A 21,289-nucleotide genomic window follows, 5' to 3' on the forward strand; every position below is an offset into this window, starting at 1 on the left:
AATACAAAATTAAAAGAGTTCAGCTTGAAATAGCGCGAAATTAGACAATGGCCACTGTAGTCTTCCCCCTTAAACCAAGCTTTGAATAACCTTGACCATCATAATAGATCAGTACTAAACGTTGGCTTCTCCCTGAACTTCAATGGAAGGCGAGTTGAATACTCATTCGGGGCTATGACCTATTTTATACCCAATAAGCATTAGGTCTAATGTAATGAAAATTATAATCGCTCTCTATTATCGTATAAAATTCGTGTATTTTTAAATCTGGAAGTCATACTCAAAAGCGCAATATTTAAAATTTATCTTTCTATAATCTAGATGTCGCCATAGTCTACGTTTTCGGAAGCCATTTAGGTAAGGCGGTAAATTCAAACGCGTAAAAGAATCCCTTAACGTTCAATATAAAACATCTGCCTCTCGTATTTTCTTTTAAAGTGACCATCTGTACGCGCATAATACAAACAATTTAACTATGCTTAAGGCTAAAACGAGTCGCATTTTTCTTAAACTACCTCCCATAATCGTTACGTATTTCAGAGGCTTCAAATCTTCACTTTTTATTTTTAAGATAAGATTATAGGCCGGTCTACAACCGGATGTTTAATGATATTTGAACGACGGAGATAGGTACTGATTTTATAAAACAAAGTTTTCGTCTGTTATTTTTTAAGTACTAGCAGGAGTAAATAGGGAAGTAGGCATCATTGACATTTTGAGAGACAGTACTTTTCAAGAATATTCCCGCCTTTTCTTTGGAGTTTTTGCGCGGATGAATACAACCAGAGAGGGAACTACAATGTACAGCGATCTGAGCAACAGTAATGCCAGATTGAGGGAAATTTCCCATATCTAGGGAAATTTTAACCCCTAAAAACGGTAAAAAGGGAAAAGGGAAATCCAAACAATAATTAGCTAAATCTAGGGAAATTCTAGGGGAAAAATTATTTTATTCATTACACATACAAAATGGCACACTTTCATTAAATTGATTTGGTGGGACTCGCTTTAGCTGGCACCCCTGCAATTTTTTTATGGCAATTTGGAAAGTCGTCTGCTAAATAACTGGTCCACAGGAACGAGTTCGAACGACTTTCCCCCTCTCTATCCTTAGTACAAACTGTGATTTTTATACGGGTAAATTTGTTTTTATTCATTGCGAGATGAAAATAGAACTATTATTTTCTTCAGGACATTTGTTATTTTTGTTTTACGCAAATATCATTGTTTTTAGTATTTTAGTAAACTAGGGAAATTTTAGTTCAAAAAGGGAAATTTCAAGGGTCGGAAAGGGAAATTCCATTTTCGTGACCTGGCATCACTGCTGACCAAGTAAGACGCGTCTAAGCGTCGTTAAGTGACCGATTTCAAAATTACGTTTTTGCGCGTGACAGTACCTTTACATTGTGAGGTATAGCAGGCTTATTTACCTGCTTTAATACCCTAACATGGCGTCGTATTTTCACGCGCAAAATGAATTTTAAGAACCATTAATTGGTCCTAGATATAGCTGGCGTTTCGTTCGAGGGTTAATTGTGGTTATTCTCGGTTATATTTTCACTTTCTGTAAAGCAAAAACGTTTAATTTGGAATGCTGGGAGGAAATATGAAGTATGTAAATGTTTCATTATCCCCAGGATATTTATCCGTCAACATTAAAATTTAAATAATATAACGTTTATAAGGTTTATAACACGTTAGTATCGGTGCCGCTGTTGGGTTTCTCCGGGGCCTACAGAAAGTGGCTCCATCTATACGTTGCCAGAAATATATAGTACACGCCCTCCTTTTCATCAACATAACTAGCTACAAAATGTATTTCAGAACTACCAATAACTTAACTTACTGAAGTTGTTCGGGAATGAAAAATATGTTCTTTACAAAATGTAAGGGTTTTTTGTTAAATTAATAATAATAATCAGGCACCACCTTAGGCCTAAGTCATCAAGAGACTTTTAAATAGGGCTGTGCGAGTCCTCTTTTTTTGGATTTCGAGTCGAGTCCGAGTCCCAAAAAATTGGACTCACCAATTTGCGAGTCCCACTTTCGAGTACTCATTCGAGTCTTCGAGTCCCTAAGAATTAGCCACGAGCAATATTCGAGTCTTAAATTTCCGAACGAGTACAGTATGAGCATTAAATTTATTCCGAGTCCAATTCGAGTCTTAAATGTATTCGCGAGTCCAATTCGAATCTTAAATTTATTCACGAGTCCAATTCGAGTCATAAATTAATTCAGAGTCCCCAATTTGCAGTTGAGCCCTATCTAAGCCTTATATTGCTAAAAAGTCAGAATCATCCCAAAAATTAAATCAGTAATTAATATTTAAAATACTTAATTTACTTATCTACAATTTTTATAATAAGAAGTTATTTACTTCTTCCAAAGATCTGACTCTGTCTTCCCTCCACTTCTGCAGGACCGAAACTAAAAGTATAACCAAAACTAAAACCGTAGCTCAAACTATCCATGTGAGTCATGTGACCTCTGACTAAACAAACTGCGTTAACGCTACCGCAGCGCCAATACGGGACTTTTACAAAAAAAATAAACAAATAAAAATGACGGACTCGGTGAAAAATAACGGACTCGTCTTAAAAAAATTGGACTCGCGAGTAATTTTTAGGACTCGGTGAACGGCTCGCAAGTCCATTCGAGTAATAAAAATTAAAATATTCGAGTCCGAATCCGAGTACTCGACTCGGACTCGAGACCGAGTACTCGCAGTTTTCGAGTACTCGCACAGCCCTACTTTTAAAGCCATTAATACAGGTGGCCGGGTTACAATGCGTAGGAGGGTGGTGGCAAGCCCTTCACTTAAAACAGAGAGCATATGCTCTGCTTAAAAGAGCAAGTTCGGTACGTTATGGAATCCGGCGCCTATTTCACCTCAAGATCGTCCAAGTTTCCGCAGACGCGTTAGTTAGTTACCTCAGTGACCGAATGGTGGCGTTGCTCCGTCAGCCAAGCGCACCCGCCAGGCTGAGAAATCTAGGAATATAATACTGCGTTCCATCCTCCTAGGAGAAATCAGGATTTTTTTTTAAACTGGACCTGTGGCCTGTAGAGCCTAGGTAGTTTAATTAAAAAACTGGCCCCTGGCCACTTACCATTTTTAACCTTCAAAATCAGGCTTTTATAATTTATGGTCAAATTATCTATTCTGGACAATATGTGCTAGGGCATAGGCTTAGTAGGTTAGTTGTTATTGGTATTTCAAAATTTTGGAGTGTTAAATAAAGAACTATAAATCTGCTTAACAATTTTAGGGATTAATATAGTATTTTTTAATGAACTAAAATCTTGAAAGGGAAAAAACTTTGAATTAATTAAGTGGTCACCAGGGCCACTAACACCCTAAGCATTTAATTTTTAAACTGGCGATTGGCCTGTGATCGTGCCTTATTTCTCACGCTGGCACTTGCCGATCTTTTAAAAAGTGTTCCGTGATTGGCTAAATTCAAATATTATCTTTTCTTTTGGTTCCCCGCCCCCTTGCGGAAAGCGGATCGCATGGCGACTTGCACTGGTCAAAGCTACAAATACATACTGCCCCTATTTACTCCTGGTACTAGTCATTTTAACTTTCTTCGAAATATTTTATGAATATATCGATGAAGTAAATTTTGGCGGGTGTAGTGGAGGGGATCTACCGTGTCACTGTTCTAACATTAGACCAAACCCTCTCGAGCGCGAATGAAACGCGCCAACGATTCCCGAGTCGACGAGCTGATCACACAATTGCGTAATCAAAGGTGAAATATATGTTAAAGTGACAGAAATAAATGAAATATATGTTAAAGCAGTAGCGTAGACAAGGAGAGGGTTTCCGTGTAGCTTTGGCTGTACTAAAATGTAATCCCCTTCTCGACCCCTCTTGGTGGATTTCTGGCTACGCCATTGTGTTAAAGTGACAGAAATAAATGAACAATGACCATTAGTATCTCTAATAAACTTGTATAATATATGTCCTTTAAGTTTGCAATATGTTATTCAATATTTAACCACGTACCCTCAGACACATCTAGGAGCAACAAACACAAGGAGAACGCAGTTAGCCTTTAAACACGCTAACGAAGGGTTGTGTACGAATTTCATTGGACGAGCGTCACGAGCCTTTACGCTGAACGTTTTACGGGCGGAGGGGAAGACAATTTCCGAATTTTCCCCTTCCGACGGCAGCAGGCGCTAAAGCGTCTAGCCAATGAAAAATGTACGCAAGAAAATCCACGACTTTTGACGGGTTGCGTTCTCCTTGTGTGGGGTGTTGTGTTTGTTGCTCCTAGAACACATATACTTGTAAATAGACCGACATCACTTACAAGGAGACATCCCGAGGTGTTTCTCCTAAATTTTTTTTAAACTCTGGGGTTAAGTAGACCTTTATGTACCTTGAAAGCTCCTAATGGGAAAAGTTTCCATGACCATTCGTTTTGCCATGGCAATCAAAAATGTTTTTCACAACTCAAGTTTTAACTTTCTCTACGTAAAATAGCATGGAAAATCACGTATTGTAAAGCCTTACGATTTTACCGAAATTTTATTGATTTTATCCATTTTTATCGATTTTACCCAAATTTTATAAATTTTACCCAAATGTTTTGCCAAAATTTTAATTTTTTAATTTTTTTTGAAAATTGCAAAGGTGTACGTACCCTTACAATCCGTGATTTTCCCATGAAATCGATAAAATTGGGTGAAATCGATAAAATACAAACCGTGACTTTGCCATGCTATTTTACGCAGAGAAAGTTTAAACTTGAGTTGTGAAAAACATTTTTGGTTGCCATGGCAAAATGAATGGCTATTGAAAATTTTCCTTTGAAGTGCTTCTAAGGTTTGAACCACATCGGGGAGAAACAGTTCGGGATGTCTCCAGTGGCGTAACAAGGAATTCCGGGGCCCCCCCGCGAAAAACGACTCGGAGCCCTTTTAAATAGCACCGAGTTTAATCATAAACGTTTGGGGCCCCCTAGTTCTCGCCCCCCCCGCGCCGCGGGGTCTGCGGGGGTGCTATTTACGAAACTGGATGTCTCCTTGTTAGTGTCATGGCTGCTTTTACGTCGACTGATGCCACTTCGTATCAAAGCCCCTTCTAAAAATGTCTCGACTTTTTGTGGTTTGGCTACGTTCGTAAAGATGACGGCGGTAGATTTATAGTATTTGTCCTTCTGTGACTGTACGTGGGACTGGATCTATAACGAGGGGACGGACATTGGCCAAAATCCAATAGAAAATTTGGATAAAAATCTAAAATCGAAAAATTGTCCTCTCAAGAAAATGGCGGATTTTGATAAAAATGCTAAATTCTCTAGCCCAAAATTCAAATGTCCGACCTCTCGCTCTATAATCACTTGAAATCTCAACTTACCTACCTAGTTTAATAGTAATGATAAATGAACCACGCCTACCTCGTAACACCTTTTACACATAAAAAATATATAAAAATATAACTACCTATAATTCTATTTTTTAATGGGTCTATTTTTCTTCATGGTATATTATAGAAACGTTATCTTTCTTATTTTGCACGGTATTGTAACGGTATAGCATTATTTCACTATTATTACTACTACGATAGTCGACTTTACGATAGTAAAAGAGGTAGTCATTTGTAACGGGAAAATATATTTGAAGGTCACGTACTCTAATTATTGCCAGACTGGCGAAAAAGATGCCAAAACCAAAGGTTGAGAATGAAAAAAAATCGTCTCGAAAGTTAAAAATTTGTCGGTAATTAGGCTTGGTTCTTTGTTTTAAAGCTATCCCTTTAAAATTGTATCTTTAGACATGGTAGGCAAAAAAGAGCGTTTTTTTTGCGTGGAAAATTACTCTTGAATATCAAAATAGGAATAGCAAATTTGGTTTCGCTACACTATGAACCCTTATAGTCGTAACGCGACTATCCGACAGTTGGGTTGACCCATTCCAGTATTCAGGGTTTACGATGGATGATATGGACCTTGTTGATCAATTTTCGTTCGACACCAATGAGTTTACGTAACCATTGAATTCTTGGCGGGTGAGTTTTGAGATATTGCTTAATTTATTTGTAAGAATGTTATAAACTGATTGACCCAATTACAACGATATTAATTTATGGGATATAAGAATAACGCGATATTGGGCAATATTGAATTTAGTTTGAATTTCTCGTACCCATTTCTGAGAAGAATGCCAAAACAAAGTATTGAAAGTAATCGTAAAAATTTATGACAAATTAGTTTTTCATAGCTCCATCTGTTCAGAAAGGAGTTATTTGTAAATGTAAATTAAATTAACCAGACGAAAGAAGTTACTGTAATATAAAGGTAATAATTGTATGCACCTTTTGGAATTGATAATGGAAATTCGAAGAAATCTTCGACAGATTTTCCAATAAATTATTTTTTAAATTATGTTTAAAAAACAAACTTTAAGCATAGCGAAAAGGTAAAAAGACAATGAAGTTTTGCTATGAAAAATAAGCTTTACGAAAATACACGGTATTTAAGAAATATTAAATTAAAAAATATTTTTATGACTAGTTTATCTTAAGTTTTGTCACCCGTGTTTAAAAATATTTAAATATTTGATATAGTGAAGAAGTTTTCTTTAAAAGAAATATGATATCTTCGAGTGTAATTGTGATAAAAGACTATGTGGTTCACCCACTGGTAACGAAATTAATTCTAGAAATTATATCGCGCATTTAAAGGCCGACTACATAAATCTTCGGTTCACTCTGTCTTACATTGGAAGTAGGCTTACTGCAATACATTTGTGCCATGCAGTCAGCCTACTTCCAGTGAAAGACAGAGTAAACCGAAGTTTTATGTAGTCGGCCTTTAAAAACCAAAATGACGTAATTCATGTTAGGTTATTTCAGTGTTTCAACATGGAAAATTGATTCGTTTATTAGCGCAGTGTCGGAATATTACGACAAGCAGGGCCTCCGAGAGCGGGCCTGGGCCCCGATAAAATATAAATCCCGGGGTCCTAGAGAGCCATTACTGCAGTGGATAGCTATACTTTTCATACCTAGTTTGTTCAAATACGGGCTAGACGGTCCCCCTAGGCTATAGACGGCCCCCCCTAGGCTATAGACGCCCCCCCCTAGGCTATAGACGGCCCCCCTAGGCTATAGACGGCCCCCCTAGGCTATAGACGGCCCCCCTAGGCTATAGACGGCCCCCCTAGGCTATAGACGGCCCCCCTAGGCTATAGACGGCCCCCCTAGGCTATAGACGGTCCCCCTAGGCTATAGACGGTCCCCCTAGGCTATAGACGGTCCCCCTAGGCTATAGACGGTCCCCCTAGGCTATAGACGGTCCCCCTAGGCTATAGACGGTCCCCCTAGGCTATAGACGGTCCCCCTAGGCTATAGACGGTCCCCCTAGGCTATAGACGGTCCCCCTAGGCTATAGACGGTCCCCCTAGGCTATAGACGGTCCCCCTAGGCTATAGACGGTCCCCCTAGGCTATAGACGGTCCCCCTAGGCTATAGACGGTCCCCCTAGGCTATAGACGGTCCCCCTAGGCTATAGACGGTCCCCCTAGGCTATAGACGGTCCCCCTAGGCTATAGACGGTCCCCCTAGGCTATAGACGGTCCCCCTAGGCTATAGACGGTCCCCCTAGGCTATAGACGGTCCCCCTAGGCTATAGACGGTCCCCCTAGGCTATAGACGGTCCCCCTAGGCTATAGACGGTCCCCCTAGGCTATAGACGGTCCCCCTAGGCTATAGACGGTCCCCCTAGGCTATAGACGGTCCCCCTAGGCTATAGACGGTCCCCCTAGGCTATAGACGGTCCCCCTAGGCTATAGACGGTCCCCCTAGGCTATAGACGGTCCTCCTAGGCTATAGACGGTCCCCCTAGGCTATAGACGGTCCCCCTAGGCTATAGACGGTCCCCCTAGGCTATAGACGGTCCCCCTAGGCTATAGACGGTCCCCCTAGGCTATAGACGGTCCCCCTAGGCTATAGACGGTCCCCCTAGGCTATAGACGGTCCTCCTAGGCTATAGACGGTCCTCCTAGGCTATAGACGGTCCTCCTAGGCTATAGACGGTCCTCCTAGGCTATAGACGGTCCTCCTAGGCTATAGACGGTCCTCCTAGGCTATAGACGGTCCTCCTAGGCTATAGACGGTCCTCCTAGGCTATAGACGGTCCTCCTAGGCTATAGACGGTCCTCCTAGGCTATAGACGGTCCTCCTAGGCTATAGACGGTCCCCCTAGGCAGTAACCGCCCCCCCCCCCCTAGGTACTACCAGTTTTATTTAGACACGAACCGCGTTGATTAAGTTCCGTAGAAGAAATTTCATATTTTCTCATTATCGATTCCCGGATCGAAGCTTATATTTAGCGAGTCCAACAAAGCGTTGTAATAAAATCTCCGCAGACCCCGGCAACAACCGCTTTCGCAATAAACCATCGAAAACTAGTGACACGATTCGGTATAAAATTTGGACGTTTTTCTTCGCTTTGAACTTGGGCAGGATAGCACGCGTGACCATTAGGGGGGCGGGAAATCAAAACACTTTTTTTCTGTAGAAAAAGTTAAATATTCGAATCAATGTATCGAAGCAAAATGTGGCAACAGCCTAGACCTATTAACACAGTCCTGTTCGGAAACGCCTCGATTTGAGAGGGGCCAGTTGCGGAGGTACAATATGGGGCTTAAATTAGTCAGAGGGGGGGGCCCTTATTTTTGTCTCAAACTTCGGAAACTTTTATTTGCGCTTATAATTTTCCGCCTGAAACAAGTTTTTTGCCATTCTAAATTAGCCCCTCTTTTTAACCCGGTTTCGTGTATTGGAAAAGAACTGTAAATTCGATCGCTTCTGTATCTGATTATAAACTTAGGTTTGTAACGTTTAAAATTATACGTGAAAATGGTATATTTGGAAATTATATTTTTACCAGTACTACTAAAATTCATAGTATTAATTGCCCTACACTTAGTGTTGCCAGATTTTCTGATCGAATAATTGTACAAGGTGTAAAAAAGTATAGTACAACAATAGAAATTATGGTACCAATATAATATAGTATTAATTACTTTTAATTTAAAGTGTTTGTTGTAAAACATGCAAATAACTGTTCTCGTGTGTCATTTCTTTATGGGTAGTGAATGAAGTCAGTATCGACCATAGAAATAGGAATAACTAACTAGAATAGTGTCGTTAATTTTCCGGAAAAATTAAATGCGGAAAATTATCCGCAAATCGGAAAAATAAAAAATTGAAACAAAAATTAATTTTTAAAGGTTTTTAATGTTTTTAACTTTTTATGGATATAAAATGTTTAATATCAGTAAACATACTACAAAACATTATTAGTTTTACATTGTTAATTAGTTTAAAGCTAGTCTAGAGGTTTAGTTTTACTTTTAGATTCGAAAAAATTAGGCGAAAATGCCGCTTTATTTAAATTTGCAAACCATATATTAGACTTATCATGGAATGAAAACTTTTTTTTTCGGAATAATAATAATAATAATAATAATAATCAGCCCGGCTAATACCCAAGGCACCACCTTAGGCCTAAGTCACCAAGCGACTTTTGAAGGCCTCGGTCATTTTCCGGAAAATGTTCCGACTTACAACACTAAACTAGAACTTTTTTTGAACGCTTTTAAAAGTATGTCCTGGCTCTCTGTATTACTATTTCTAGGCAAATCACCGAACAGGTTTTAGTTACATTCATTTGTCAATAAACGCTTATTTCAAATGGCAACTTTTGATAATAATTATATTAAGTCGTCGTTTACTTATCGAGTAATGTAATGTTTTCCATCCATCGAGCGCGTACAAAAAGGAAAGAGGGGTGGAGACGGGGTAAAGTTATTACGACCCTTAACTGTACTATTAGTTTCGGATTTCGACATTTGGCTACAGCACGAAGTCGAGTGTCGCCCTCCACTTCTTTCGATTAGTATTATAATTCATTTCGTGGCTAAACAAGCGTGTTCGTTACGCTCCGAAGAAAATCTAAACAAAATCTACGGTCGCGAAATCACCCGACTTAATTTCCCTGCTAAAGAAATAGAGGGATTAATAAGGGGGGGCAGGGGTTATAGTTAACGTGACCAGAATTCCCATAAATCACCTCAAATGTTCCCTTTTTGCCCCATAAATTTGGAAGAAAAAAAACGTTTGCTTTAAATCAAATAATTGGGAAACGTTATTGTACCTTTTCTCGGCCATAACAATTCTGCGGTTTTCACAAGCCACAAACACTGGCATTTTTTAAAAATTCTGGATTTTTTAAAGTCTATGGGAGCGAATTTCTGGGGTTTTGGATTTGTGGATTTTTATCAAAATTGTGTACGAAATGTCCGACTCCTCGGGTCAGTGGCACGTCTACAACCATTGCAAAATGAGTCCACCATTGATATATATAAACATATATGATCTAGTTAATTGTGGTTGCAAAATTCTAAAATATATTCCTTGTGATCCTTGAGAAAAACACTTATTTTCGGAAATTTTATTCTGGTCTTATAGTTGAAGCCAAAAAGAGTTAACTCTGAGAATAGCACGCGATGGATTAACAAACATGACTAACTATATTTAGCCACCGGACTCGATAAATGGAACCAAATAATCCAGACGACATATAGCTTTAATTATGTACATTAATTTCCACAGTGTTAGGATGAATTCCTCATCAAAATGAAATTTGAGAGCGGAAAAACGGGGGATGGAAATCAACCACGGAGGGCTACCGTTGGAAAATTAAAATAGGCGGAACAAATAGATCTTCTTGTTCGCGTTTTAAATAGAACGGGGCAATGCGTGTCTGTGCGGGGGGGAGTGTAGGCATTCCATAAGTCTAAAATGTTTGGGTTATTTAGTTTCCTGTCCCGGACTATGTTGAAACAGACGACGTAATAATTTTATTCAAATAATTATTTGATGCCCACATAATGCTACTAAATAAAGTCGATTCGAAATAATGACATTATATTAGAAGCTACATGTAATTCATTTGATACAATTAAGTTCACCAACTATGGTATAATTTGAATTAATATTAAGTCGCTTACGCATTTAACCATCTGTATTAATTTCGACAGGTTTCAAAGAAAGGCATTTTAAAATATATACATTTTCATCTGATAACTATGTTTATCACAACATGAGGAAAATCTATGGAAATTATTTTGGAACAATTATGAAATATAATAATAATAATTATAATAATAATTCATTTGATACAATTAAGTTCACCAACTATGGTATAATTTGAATTAATATTAAGTCGCTTACGCATTTAACCATCTGTATTAATTTTGACAGGTTTCAAAGAAAGGCATTTTAAAATATATACATTTTCATCTGATAACTATGTTTATCACAACATGAGGAAAATCTATGGAAATTATTTTGGAACAATTATGAAATATAATAATAATAATTATAATAATCAGCTAGGCTAATACCATAAGTTGAGGGACCTTATTATAAACTTATGCTAATACCCAAGGCACCACCTTAGGACTAAGTCATCAAGCGATTTTTAAAGCCATTAATTCGGGTGGTCGGGTTACAATGCGTAGGAGGGTCGTGGACTCGTGGCAAGCCCTTCATGCCACGCAAGCCAACAGCTCCCTACACTCACTATTACCGTTAACCTCAACAAAATATATTTGAGTTTTTAAAACAATTACGAAAAATTAACTTAAATCTTTTCAATATCTGTGCCCAACTCATTTACCATCTTATTTCTGCCTTTAACCTCTGTTATAACAGAATTTTTGTTTAAAAAAATATATTTCCCACAGCAACAACATTCCTCTTATACAAAATTACACTCGGGCATTTTCAGAAATGAAACCCAGCTCGCCTCATATTCTTATTTGCGTAGGGCGGATGGTTAGGTCAAAGGCCGCGTTGTCATAACACTCTTAGACTATTTTCCTTACAATGTTTTCCGAAGAGTTTGGGTGGTCTTTGTATAAGATCGAAATAGCCCCGAAAGTTGATTTAACTTTTAATTATCAAATGTCACGTCATTTGTTTTCTAGACAATCGAGGGGCAGGTCACTTCCTTGATTAACGATGCACCCCTCAAAAGTTTAATTCCGATTCAATCGTGATTATTTTTATTAAATCACGTTTAATCATGATTAGAATGTTTAAATCTGATCTAATCATGATTAAATGATTAAATCTGTTTAAAATGATTAAATCCTGATTAAAAATTTATATCGTTATTAGTATGATTAAATCGTACTTTAGTATTGATTTTAATGATAAATTCTCTATTCGACCGATTATATTGATTAAATCGTGATTAAAAAGATCAAATCTAATTAAAATGATCAAATCATATTAGAATGATCAAATCATATTAGAATGATCAAATCTAATTAAAATGATCAAATCTAATTAAAATGAGCAAATCTAATTAAAAAGATTGGATCATGATTAGAATGATTAAATCTCGTTTAAATGATTAAATCCTGATTAAAAAGATTAGATCATGATTAGAATGATTAAATCTTGTTTAAATCGTGATTAGATTTTCTAATCTTGGTTAGTTTTTTAATCTTGATTACCCTGATTTAATCATATTACTATGATTAAGATGCACCCAAAATGGAAGTGACCTGCCCCTCGTAGACAATACGGTCGTAATTATAGAAATCTTATTTAGGCTTTCAAAACAATTCGCGAGTAAGGAGAAAGTATTACCGCAAAAATAGCTTTGTTCGATAGCGAAGAAATCAAGTAAAGTAGAGAAAGTGGGAAGAAAAGTGTGTCATTGCGAGAATCAGTCGACTATTAAATTACTCGTTTCGATTCGTGGTTCCTTTGACTGCACTTGAAACGAAAATTCGACTTTCTGCCCCCCTCTTAACCATCTATTTTTCTCCCTTTTCTTTATACTCGTTCGACGAAAAACCTCATATTTTTTTTCAAACGCGAAAACGGTAGCTTTGTACTTGACCGTCCCCCGCACGAAATTACTGCATTTTATTTTTTCTAAATGGTCCGGAAATTGTAATTTTTTACAAAAATATTTCCTAATATTACCACAACATAAATAGTCATCTTTCGAGACGCAAGGACATTAATTTTATTTAATACAAACGTCTTTGATGCGTATTTAAACTCTTCCTAATGACCCGTCCACGAAGGTCTCGTAATACCGGGTTATTCGTAAATGAGGTTAAGTTAAGAACTATTAACGCGTACGTTGTTAGAACTGTACCCCGGCGCGCGTGTTCGCGTCAATGCACTCTAAAGGTATCCTAATATTCCTAAAAAGAACATATTATTCTAGACGGGACCCCTATTAATTAAAATAAATTTCGGGAGTTCGCGAATGAACTTCAAAGTAAACAATGTCAACGACTTCCCGTTCGGTAGTCGCGTTTTATCCCGGACACGTGACAGCGTTATTCATTCTCACATTGCCCAGAAAGAAAAAATGTCGTATCAATTAACGTTCTTAAAGGAACAGTCTTTACATTTTGTTCCTCATCTCTCACTATCATAATAAGCTCTCGCTGATATTAGTCACGCCGACGACGGCTGGCTTCGAACAAACCGGAGGATTCAGTAGCCTAGCAACCCAACATCCCGAAAACTAAATTCGTTAAATAAAAATAAAGCACCCCTTATAACGAAAATCGTTGGGGCTAGACCATTATCCGGGGTCGCTTGTTAACCAACAAATTTGGTACGATTTCGGCAGTTTTCGCGCTCTCTTTAGCCAGAGAACCGTTACGAAGTTGAGAGGGCGGTCAGAAACAACGGACCAAGGACGGGTACCACCATTTCCGTTCCTTCCGCCCCCCCCCCCCCTTCCTTCCTTCCTTTATCAGAAGGCTTTTTTTTTCATTTTTCTTCTCCCTTCTCTAATTGCTTTAGGGAAAGCGGCAACGTTTTTACTTTTATTCTTAAAGACATTACGGGCGCGAATGTGTTTTCTAACTGAAGTTAAAATCACCCTCCACGCAAAAAAAAACGAGAGAAAGTCGAGACAGACGGTGGCGGGGGTCTTTATAAATAATTTTGCACGTGATTGTTTTATTATTATTCCGGCGTCGCTTTCTCTCTCTCTCGCTCAATAAACAACGCGTATTTAGGTTTAATCAAATATTCCTCGAAGGGGAATTTCGGGCTTTCGTTTTTGATTAGAACGTTCGCGGAAGTCGGCTCGGTCAGAGGGATTTTCTCGTTCTCCGCGATATCCCCGCGTTAATTCGCCATTCTAGTTCGTTACGTTCATCGGGGGTTCCCAGGTGTTTGTTATATTCCGGGTTCAGCCCTTCTCTTTCGCGTCTCCCCTCTGCCGCCGCGAAAGAGGGGACGCCGTGTACCCACCTGCTTATTCCAATCGCGCTTTTACTTCGGATGATACACCGGCGCGTCTCTTTCGTTTCACCCCCTTTTAACGATACATTCGGAATCAGCCTAAATCAACCACCTGCCCGTTCGCGGCTACGAAAAACAAACGGAAAGGAAACTCGAGCTACGAGTCGAACGCCGCGGCGGAAGGTGCCCCGAAAGAGTGCGTCGCCCTTTCTCTCCCCGAACAAAAAAAGGATGTCGTCCTGCTGAAGACACCGAAATTTGATCCGATTTTGGTCCCCGAAACCCTTTTTTTCCGGAATAATTAGAAGTATCACGCCACGGTGTCTTAGTGTCTTAGAAATGTCCCCACCGAAGATGTAACCTAGTCGTCCTAGTTATTTTTATGGCACGAACTTTTTGCGTCTTTCGCGGTTGTGATTTATTGTTATCGCTGGGGACCGTTACTAAGTCGAATTCAAATTTAAGCCGAGACCCAGTTTCACGCGAATTCCGAAGAATATAAAAATGCCAGCGCTCGTGGTTTACGTCGGCGTATTTCGACGCAACGATGGCTGGAGAAGAAGCTACCAAACGGGGGATTGCGAAGCGCAACTTCGAGACAAGCTGGTCCTGTTTAGGAGGACAGAGAGGACAACCGACGGAAAAGAAATAGTAAGTCCGTACACTTAAATAACAATTCCAGACGCCAGCAATCCGTTTGTTTACGCGATACGAAGCGGATGTCAATGGCCGTCTTTATGGCGGAAAGCAACCCTTTTAACCCGTATCCCTTTTTAAAACTTCCAAACCCGAAATTGGATTCTATCTAACCCTTGGTCTCGAGCCTCCCACGACAGACGATTGTAAAACCGTAACCGGGCAAAGCGCCACTCTACCCGATCTGTCACCCGTCGTAAAAAAAGCCGTTATTAATGACACTTTTTTATTTTATTTCTGACGCGGTTAGTTTTGGAAGAAATAATAAAAAGAGTGGTGTTTTCATATAAATGAAAAATTAATTGTTAGCACTGCCGAGTCACTCTAACGTCAAAGACGCTATCTTTTCAAACGTATTTTAACCTCGAAGGTTAGCCTACGATTAATGGAGAAAAATGTCCCGTGGTCTTCATTTTTTCGACCGATGTAAAACGTTATTATAATAACGGGCATGACTCCCAATAAAAAAAACTAAATATCTCGTTTTTTTTTCCGTCTCATCCGCGCTTTTAAAGAATATTTTATCTTGTAATTTATTCACCATACGAGTTACTTGTCAGTGTTTTTTCTCTCTGGGTCGGTGTAACTATTGTTTGATAAGTAACGCGTAAAGATAATAAGATCTCGGTATTTTGGGGTGTTATCGAGGGTACTCTTTGGGTTCATGACGTTTTCCTCCTATTGTCTCTTGGTATAGATGTACACGTAAGTTAATTAAGTCGCTATTTTCCTCGTTTCATATTCAATAAACGCGCGGAGAGTCTTCGGAAACAATGGATTTAAACTAAGAAAAATCACCCCCGAATTGACGTTTATACATTTCCGAGGATCATAGAAATTACCGCGAGATTCGAAAATCAAGTTATAATCCATTCCAATTTGTTTCGTACATACCACTACTCCGAATACCAGACTTATAGTTTATATTACCGCCAATTTACGAGTTGTACGTTTCACGGGGTTCAAAAGGGTCAAATATGGTGGGCCGATGTTATTTCGTACTAAAATAAACACTCGTTCTCCGAGATATTTTCGAAGGTTTGCTTACATCGTAAAAATGTCCGTTTCTTAAACTATATACGCCGCCGCTTTAAAGATTCGAATGTCTTTCGCCGTAAAACAAGAATCTCATCTTGGAGAAATGCCCTTCGATCGATCGTTACAAAATTCTCCGCTAACGGTTATTGTCTTTGGGTCTTTTCGAAACTAGGTTCCCGATGGAGGTACCAGAACCGAGATCTGTCGGAACACAAATGGAAAACGCGAATTCGAGCCTTATTTAGTGTGGGTGGAACGCGGACCACATTTCGAGGCCTTAGGGTTCGTGAGAAAGAATGTTTCTCCTTCTCTCTATATTGTCTATTTCCGTTCCATACGAAATCGTGGAGTGATCGGGGGATTCATAAAGACGTGACTTTATGTATACAAATATCCTCGTATTTCATTTGTAAGGTGTAACGTTTCCTCTCTCTGTCATCGGCTGATGATCTTTTGTTTGACAACAGTCACTATATCAATCCGGAGATTTTTTTTGGACGAGATCCGAGTAGTAATGCAATTTAAAACCCATGACTTTAGAATTAGACCTGGTTCGATTGTTCTAGGGTAGCGCCTGTTTTTTTTAAATATATTCCTATACTATAAAATAGAAGAAAATTTAGTTTGGATTTTGTTTCGTTAAGTGTTTCAAAAGTCGACCACGACGCTGCAACTCCGACACCGAAGCTTGTCGTCGTTGTTCGAATCGTCGCCCCAAGGGAAGACCAGTTTCAGGCAGCTTACCAGTGACGGGTACTTCCGGTGGACTCGTTTGCGCTATGGCCATTCCCGCCGTGTCCGAAGGAGACCCCGCCGACGAAGTAGTCAAGCGAGCCAGGAGGCAGTCGGAACCCTCGGCGCCCAGTCCGGGATTGGTACTTTTCAACAGCGAAGACCATTGCGACGTCGTCTTCTTAGTGGGCCAGAAACCCGATCAGTGGCGATTCCCCGGACACTCCTTCATCATCGCCCCGGCTAGTCCCGTCTTCGAGTCCATCATCTCGATGGGGAAACGAGCTTCTTCGTCTCAAACTAGAGCCATTCAAAGTATTACAGCCGGAAACGACGTGTCAGTCGGCCCAGTCAATCCGGGAATCCAAGTACTTCCGGTCGAATCCAAAGATATCTGCCAAATCGTCGTCTCCGATACGCCGCCCGAAGTATTCGAGAATGTCATGAGGTGAGGAAAATACTTTTCTTTTCAGTTCGTTTACCCTCCTTGTACAAACACCGAAATAGTCGCTTATACGTAACGTGACAGTCAGTAATTTTCAAAAAACGAAAATATAAATATAAGCGTCGAGGCTTAGAAAAAAATCGTATTGTTTAAATATTGACAATCCTTATATTGAAAAAAATACGTTAATTTTTATATATTCCTTTAACAGCTTTGTTTACAAAAATGACGTGCCGTTCCTAACCGTGTCCAGCGCTTTACGACTGCTCAGCGCCGCCGTCAACTACCAGCTATCTTCGCTCGGCTGCACCTGCTTAGCCTTCCTAGCGGAAAACGTCACCGAGGACACCGTCTTGGAGATTTACCCTCAATTGCAGCGAAAACAGCGTCGACTGACCGAAGGCGACCATAACGCGCCATCTCCGGTCACGGACGACTTTTGCACCAACTTGCGCAACGAAGTTCTCCTGCGGTGTTTCGACTTCATCGACGACTACGCCGAAGCCGTTCTCAGGCAAGAATCCTTCGAGAAGCTCGGCTACGAATCGGTCATCGAGATTCTGTCGCGGGACACGTTGAGAGTTCGCTCCGAACTGACCGTCTTCGAGGCGGTCACGCGATGGGCCTGCCAAGAGTGCAAACGCCGACAAATGGAACTAGTGGCCGAGAACAAACGCGAAGTACTTGGTAAAGTGCTCTACCTAATCCGATACTTAGCCATGAGCCCCGACGAGTTCCGGCGAGGCCCCGTCGTCTCCAACATTCTGGAGGACAGCGAGAAGAAAGCCCTGCTGAGCCGATTGAACGGCGACTTCTCGATTCCTCTTCCCGATAACCTGGTGGGCCGCAAGCTGGATTCTAGACGACCGGGCCCGAGATCCGGCGTCCGTTGTACGGGGGCCGTTGCCAAAATTCCCTCCTCGGCGAAGAGGCCCTTGGGAAGATCGAGTTCCTTTACTTCCAGTTCCTCGGAAAGACCCTCGCGAAGACGCGACGGACCCAACTCCCCCGCCGAGGTCAAGAAGAATTCCACGTCCAAAAAATTCTTTCGCGGCTTAGGGGACATTGTCATTTGCTTGGTTCAAATGTTAGATTGAATCCCCTAATTTTAATATAAATCTACACGAATTCGAGTTGTAATCGCTCGTACCCTCATTTTCATTTTACTTGTTTTTAGTTGTTGTTTTTTATCGAGATTCTTTTAATAATGAAGAGGCGCGTTCACTTTCCCCGCCCTCACAAAAGCGCTTTCAATTCACGTTATTAGTTTGTGCCAATAGACGCTTGTAAATATTGTTAATTTTAGAGCTTTTCTATAAAATCAACACTCGCTGAGACCTTTTATAGGAAATTATTCTTCAGAAAATACGAAATCAAAAGAGGTAGATTCGAATGTACGGGATATTTACGAAAACAAAATAGATGTTTATTCGTTGTTATACTCAATTTCCACATTGAGCAATTTATACGAAATTTTTTGAGTAAAAGCAAAAAGCATTGGGGCTATTATTATTGTTAATTTTAGTCGAGTATCTACCTAGACTCTTTTGTTTGAGAGATAAATAGGTCCTTATTTTTAATAAAAGGAAAAATAAAATTAAAATTTACAATGTACATGTATTTTGAAGGCGAAATTTCTAACCAACCGTTGGCGAATTTACTATGTGATTTCTACGTCAATTTTGATAATATCGCTGTAAATATAATCGTTGCACGAAATTAGGTACTTTTTATATCCTTCCCTACCCGATGTGAATTTGTTAAACCCATTTCTACGATATATATTAAAACCCTTTCAAAAATATACATATTGTACGTGTAGCAAAATAATTAAACCGGTGATTAATTTTAGACACATTTGATATATGAATAGTGAATCAAATTTTATAGTTTTAAAATTATTTTAAATTTTGGAAAAATTGATAAAAAGATTTTGGTCTAGATTTTTTTGGAATACTGTAATTTTTTTCGAGAGCTTTTTATACATTGAATTTTTCCCTCTTGCTGTTAATATTTGATATAAAGAAAATTTCGACTTTTACTCTGAATATACTCTCGTTATTTGTTATTTCAAGTAGCCCGCGAATGGTTACGTAAAAAGGGAGACGTTCACTTTTGTGTTTGAAGGGCGAAATTGCGAACAAACTTAACAAACGAAGAGTTTGCGTATCAAATTTCCGGATGTGAATTTTGCTCGGAATTTTGCGTGTTTTAGAGCTATTTTAGGCCTATTCTAGTGGTTCAATAAATGTTAGCTTTAGTAAGAAAAATCCTATATCTTACCTGTTACTACTACCAAAAGCATATGTATATTGTACGAGATATTTAAGTATCCATCTACGATTTAAAACAATAAATATACATTTTCGAAAAGCGTAAATTTTCGCGGAAGCTTACACGGCTTCAGAAATCAAAATTACCTCCACCTACCATTGGAATGTGTAAACATTTACGAAAAAAATACTTATTTATGAACCATATTTTCCAGTTTGAACAGTATTAGAAAGTCCCTATTTTAATGAATTTAACCAAGCATAATTTTTCTTTTGGAAAATCAGAGGGACTCGCTCAGGGGCGTAGGAACGTTCTAGAAGTTGGAGGGGGCAAAGAGAAACCAAAAGGGGTCTGGCGAATGGTTTTGAATTTTTAATGGAGCGTAGCCTCCCCGAATGCACGTGTACATTTTACTACTATGTAAATTGGCGGGAAAAGACTGAAATTTAATCACATTTGAGGTTTTTATGCTTTTAAAATGAGAATTTGAGCCTTTTGAAACCAAAAAGTTGGAGGGGGCAATAACATTAGTTTCCCCTCCCAGCAAAAATCTATGGAGGGGCATTGCCCCCATTGCCCCCCCCCCCTGGTTCCTTCGCCCCTGAGAGGGAGCCTGCGTAGTTACATGTTTCAAACGACTAACATTAGCAATAGAGGAAAATAAACCCTTCTCTCTTAGATATAAAATAGGTACTTCTGCTATTACTTACAACTGCAAGGCCTTCAAAATTGTAAGCCCATCTTACAGAGAAAATAACATTTTAGGGGAGGGCATTTCACCGTTAGATTTATTAGCTTCCGTTACCTCATCATTTAGAGTATTCGCGACCGAAAACTATCGCAACGCCCCCTTTGGTTAGCCATTGAAACCTAGATAGGTAGCGGCTAAAGCAGACGCTATTAGTTTTTCCTCGTCGTTATTCGTAAATTTGACTTAATAAATAATGATATAATTTTTGCATCGTTTGCTGATATTTTTATAAGTTTATTTAAGTAAAAACGTGCTTATAACTATTTAATTTGGCTGTATTAGACGCTAGATCATAGGCGCCACCCCGGAGAAGCTAGCGCCGTTACTTTCAACTCGTTACGGTCGCGAATAGTATATTATAATGAGTAGGATACTTATCTTTAAGACTAAATTCCATGTACGTCTGGTATTACGTAACGCGTCCGGTAGCAGAGCTATAGGGATTTGGCACTATGACGTCATAGGAACGTTACCCATGTTTTACTATAGATAAAAAACTGTATAGCAACCTTGCTACCTTGAGAAAATAAAGAGAGGATTTATAATGGTCTTACGTTCGGATTCAATAATTCATCATTGTTTTGACCAAGTAAGCGTTAGTTTTACTTTTCCAAGCCTTTCAATTTTCACTGAGCCTTGGCTGATATCTTCGGAATCATTACATGACAATTCCAAAGACGAGAGTTGTCAGTAATGATTTATATTATCATTAAACAATCATTAGAAAAAGAGCGTGGGGATAATAGGAAGTAACATAGTTGAGGCTTTTATGTTACTCGTGGTTACACCTAGAGTTGTTATTTTTCCGGAAAAATTAAATTAAAGTTTCTAGAAAAAAGGGTTTTTATTCCAGACTAGTCTAGATTGTTAAATTTACTTTTGGATTCGAGAAAATGAGGTGAAAGTGGCGCGGAATTTAAATTTACGAACTGTATTAGGCTAATCAGGGAAATAAAAGTCGCTTGATGATTTAAGCCCAAGGTGGTACCTTGGGTATTAGCTTAGCTGATTATTATTATTATTAAACCATTTTTTTCTTATT

General features: G+C 39.1%; 2 protein-coding genes across 6 annotated transcripts in view; both read left to right on the forward strand.

Moving 5' to 3' along the window:
• LOC149932666 (lysosomal protective protein-like) overlaps nt 1–21,289 on the forward strand; it is a 42,958-nt gene that overhangs the window by 2,709 nt on the left and 18,960 nt on the right. The window lies entirely within an intron of this gene.
• On the forward strand, nt 3,530–19,226 carry LOC149932667 (BTB/POZ domain-containing protein 2-like). Of its 5 annotated transcripts, none has more exons than XM_090155255.1 (3): nt 3,530–3,755; nt 16,690–17,225; nt 17,434–19,223. In XM_090155255.1, the coding sequence occupies exons 2-3, from the start codon at nt 16,825–16,827 to the stop codon at nt 18,317–18,319; spliced, it is 1,287 nt and encodes a 428-aa protein (XP_090011381.1). In that variant the 5' UTR covers nt 3,530–3,755; nt 16,690–16,824; the 3' UTR covers nt 18,320–19,223. The 5 variants fall into 5 exon arrangements, with proteins under 5 accessions (XP_090011381.1, XP_090011379.1, XP_090011378.1 ...); XM_090155253.1 differs by lacking the exon at nt 3,530–3,755 and adding an exon at nt 5,612–6,022; XM_090155252.1 differs by lacking the exon at nt 3,530–3,755 and adding an exon at nt 14,627–14,962 and having other exon boundaries at nt 17,434–19,226.

The sequence above is a fragment of the Leiobunum rupestre genome, chromosome 8, assembly GCF_980474605.1.
Source record: "Leiobunum rupestre chromosome 8, qqLeiRupe1.1.hap1, whole genome shotgun sequence".
Taxonomy (NCBI): domain Eukaryota; kingdom Metazoa; phylum Arthropoda; class Arachnida; order Opiliones; family Sclerosomatidae; genus Leiobunum; species Leiobunum rupestre.

Excerpts from the sequence above, each read along its gene's own strand:
- LOC149932667 (XM_090155252.1), top strand. The coding sequence starts at position 14,816 with ATGCCAGCGCTCGTGGTTTACGTCGGCGTATTTCGACGCAACGATGGC. Across the intron at positions 14,963-16,689 it reads CAACCGACGGAAAAGAAATA|TGTTTCAAAAGTCGACCACG; the intron begins GTAAGTCCGTAC and ends TGTTTCGTTAAG. Across the intron at positions 17,226-17,433 it reads GTATTCGAGAATGTCATGAG|CTTTGTTTACAAAAATGACG; the intron begins GTGAGGAAAATA and ends TTCCTTTAACAG.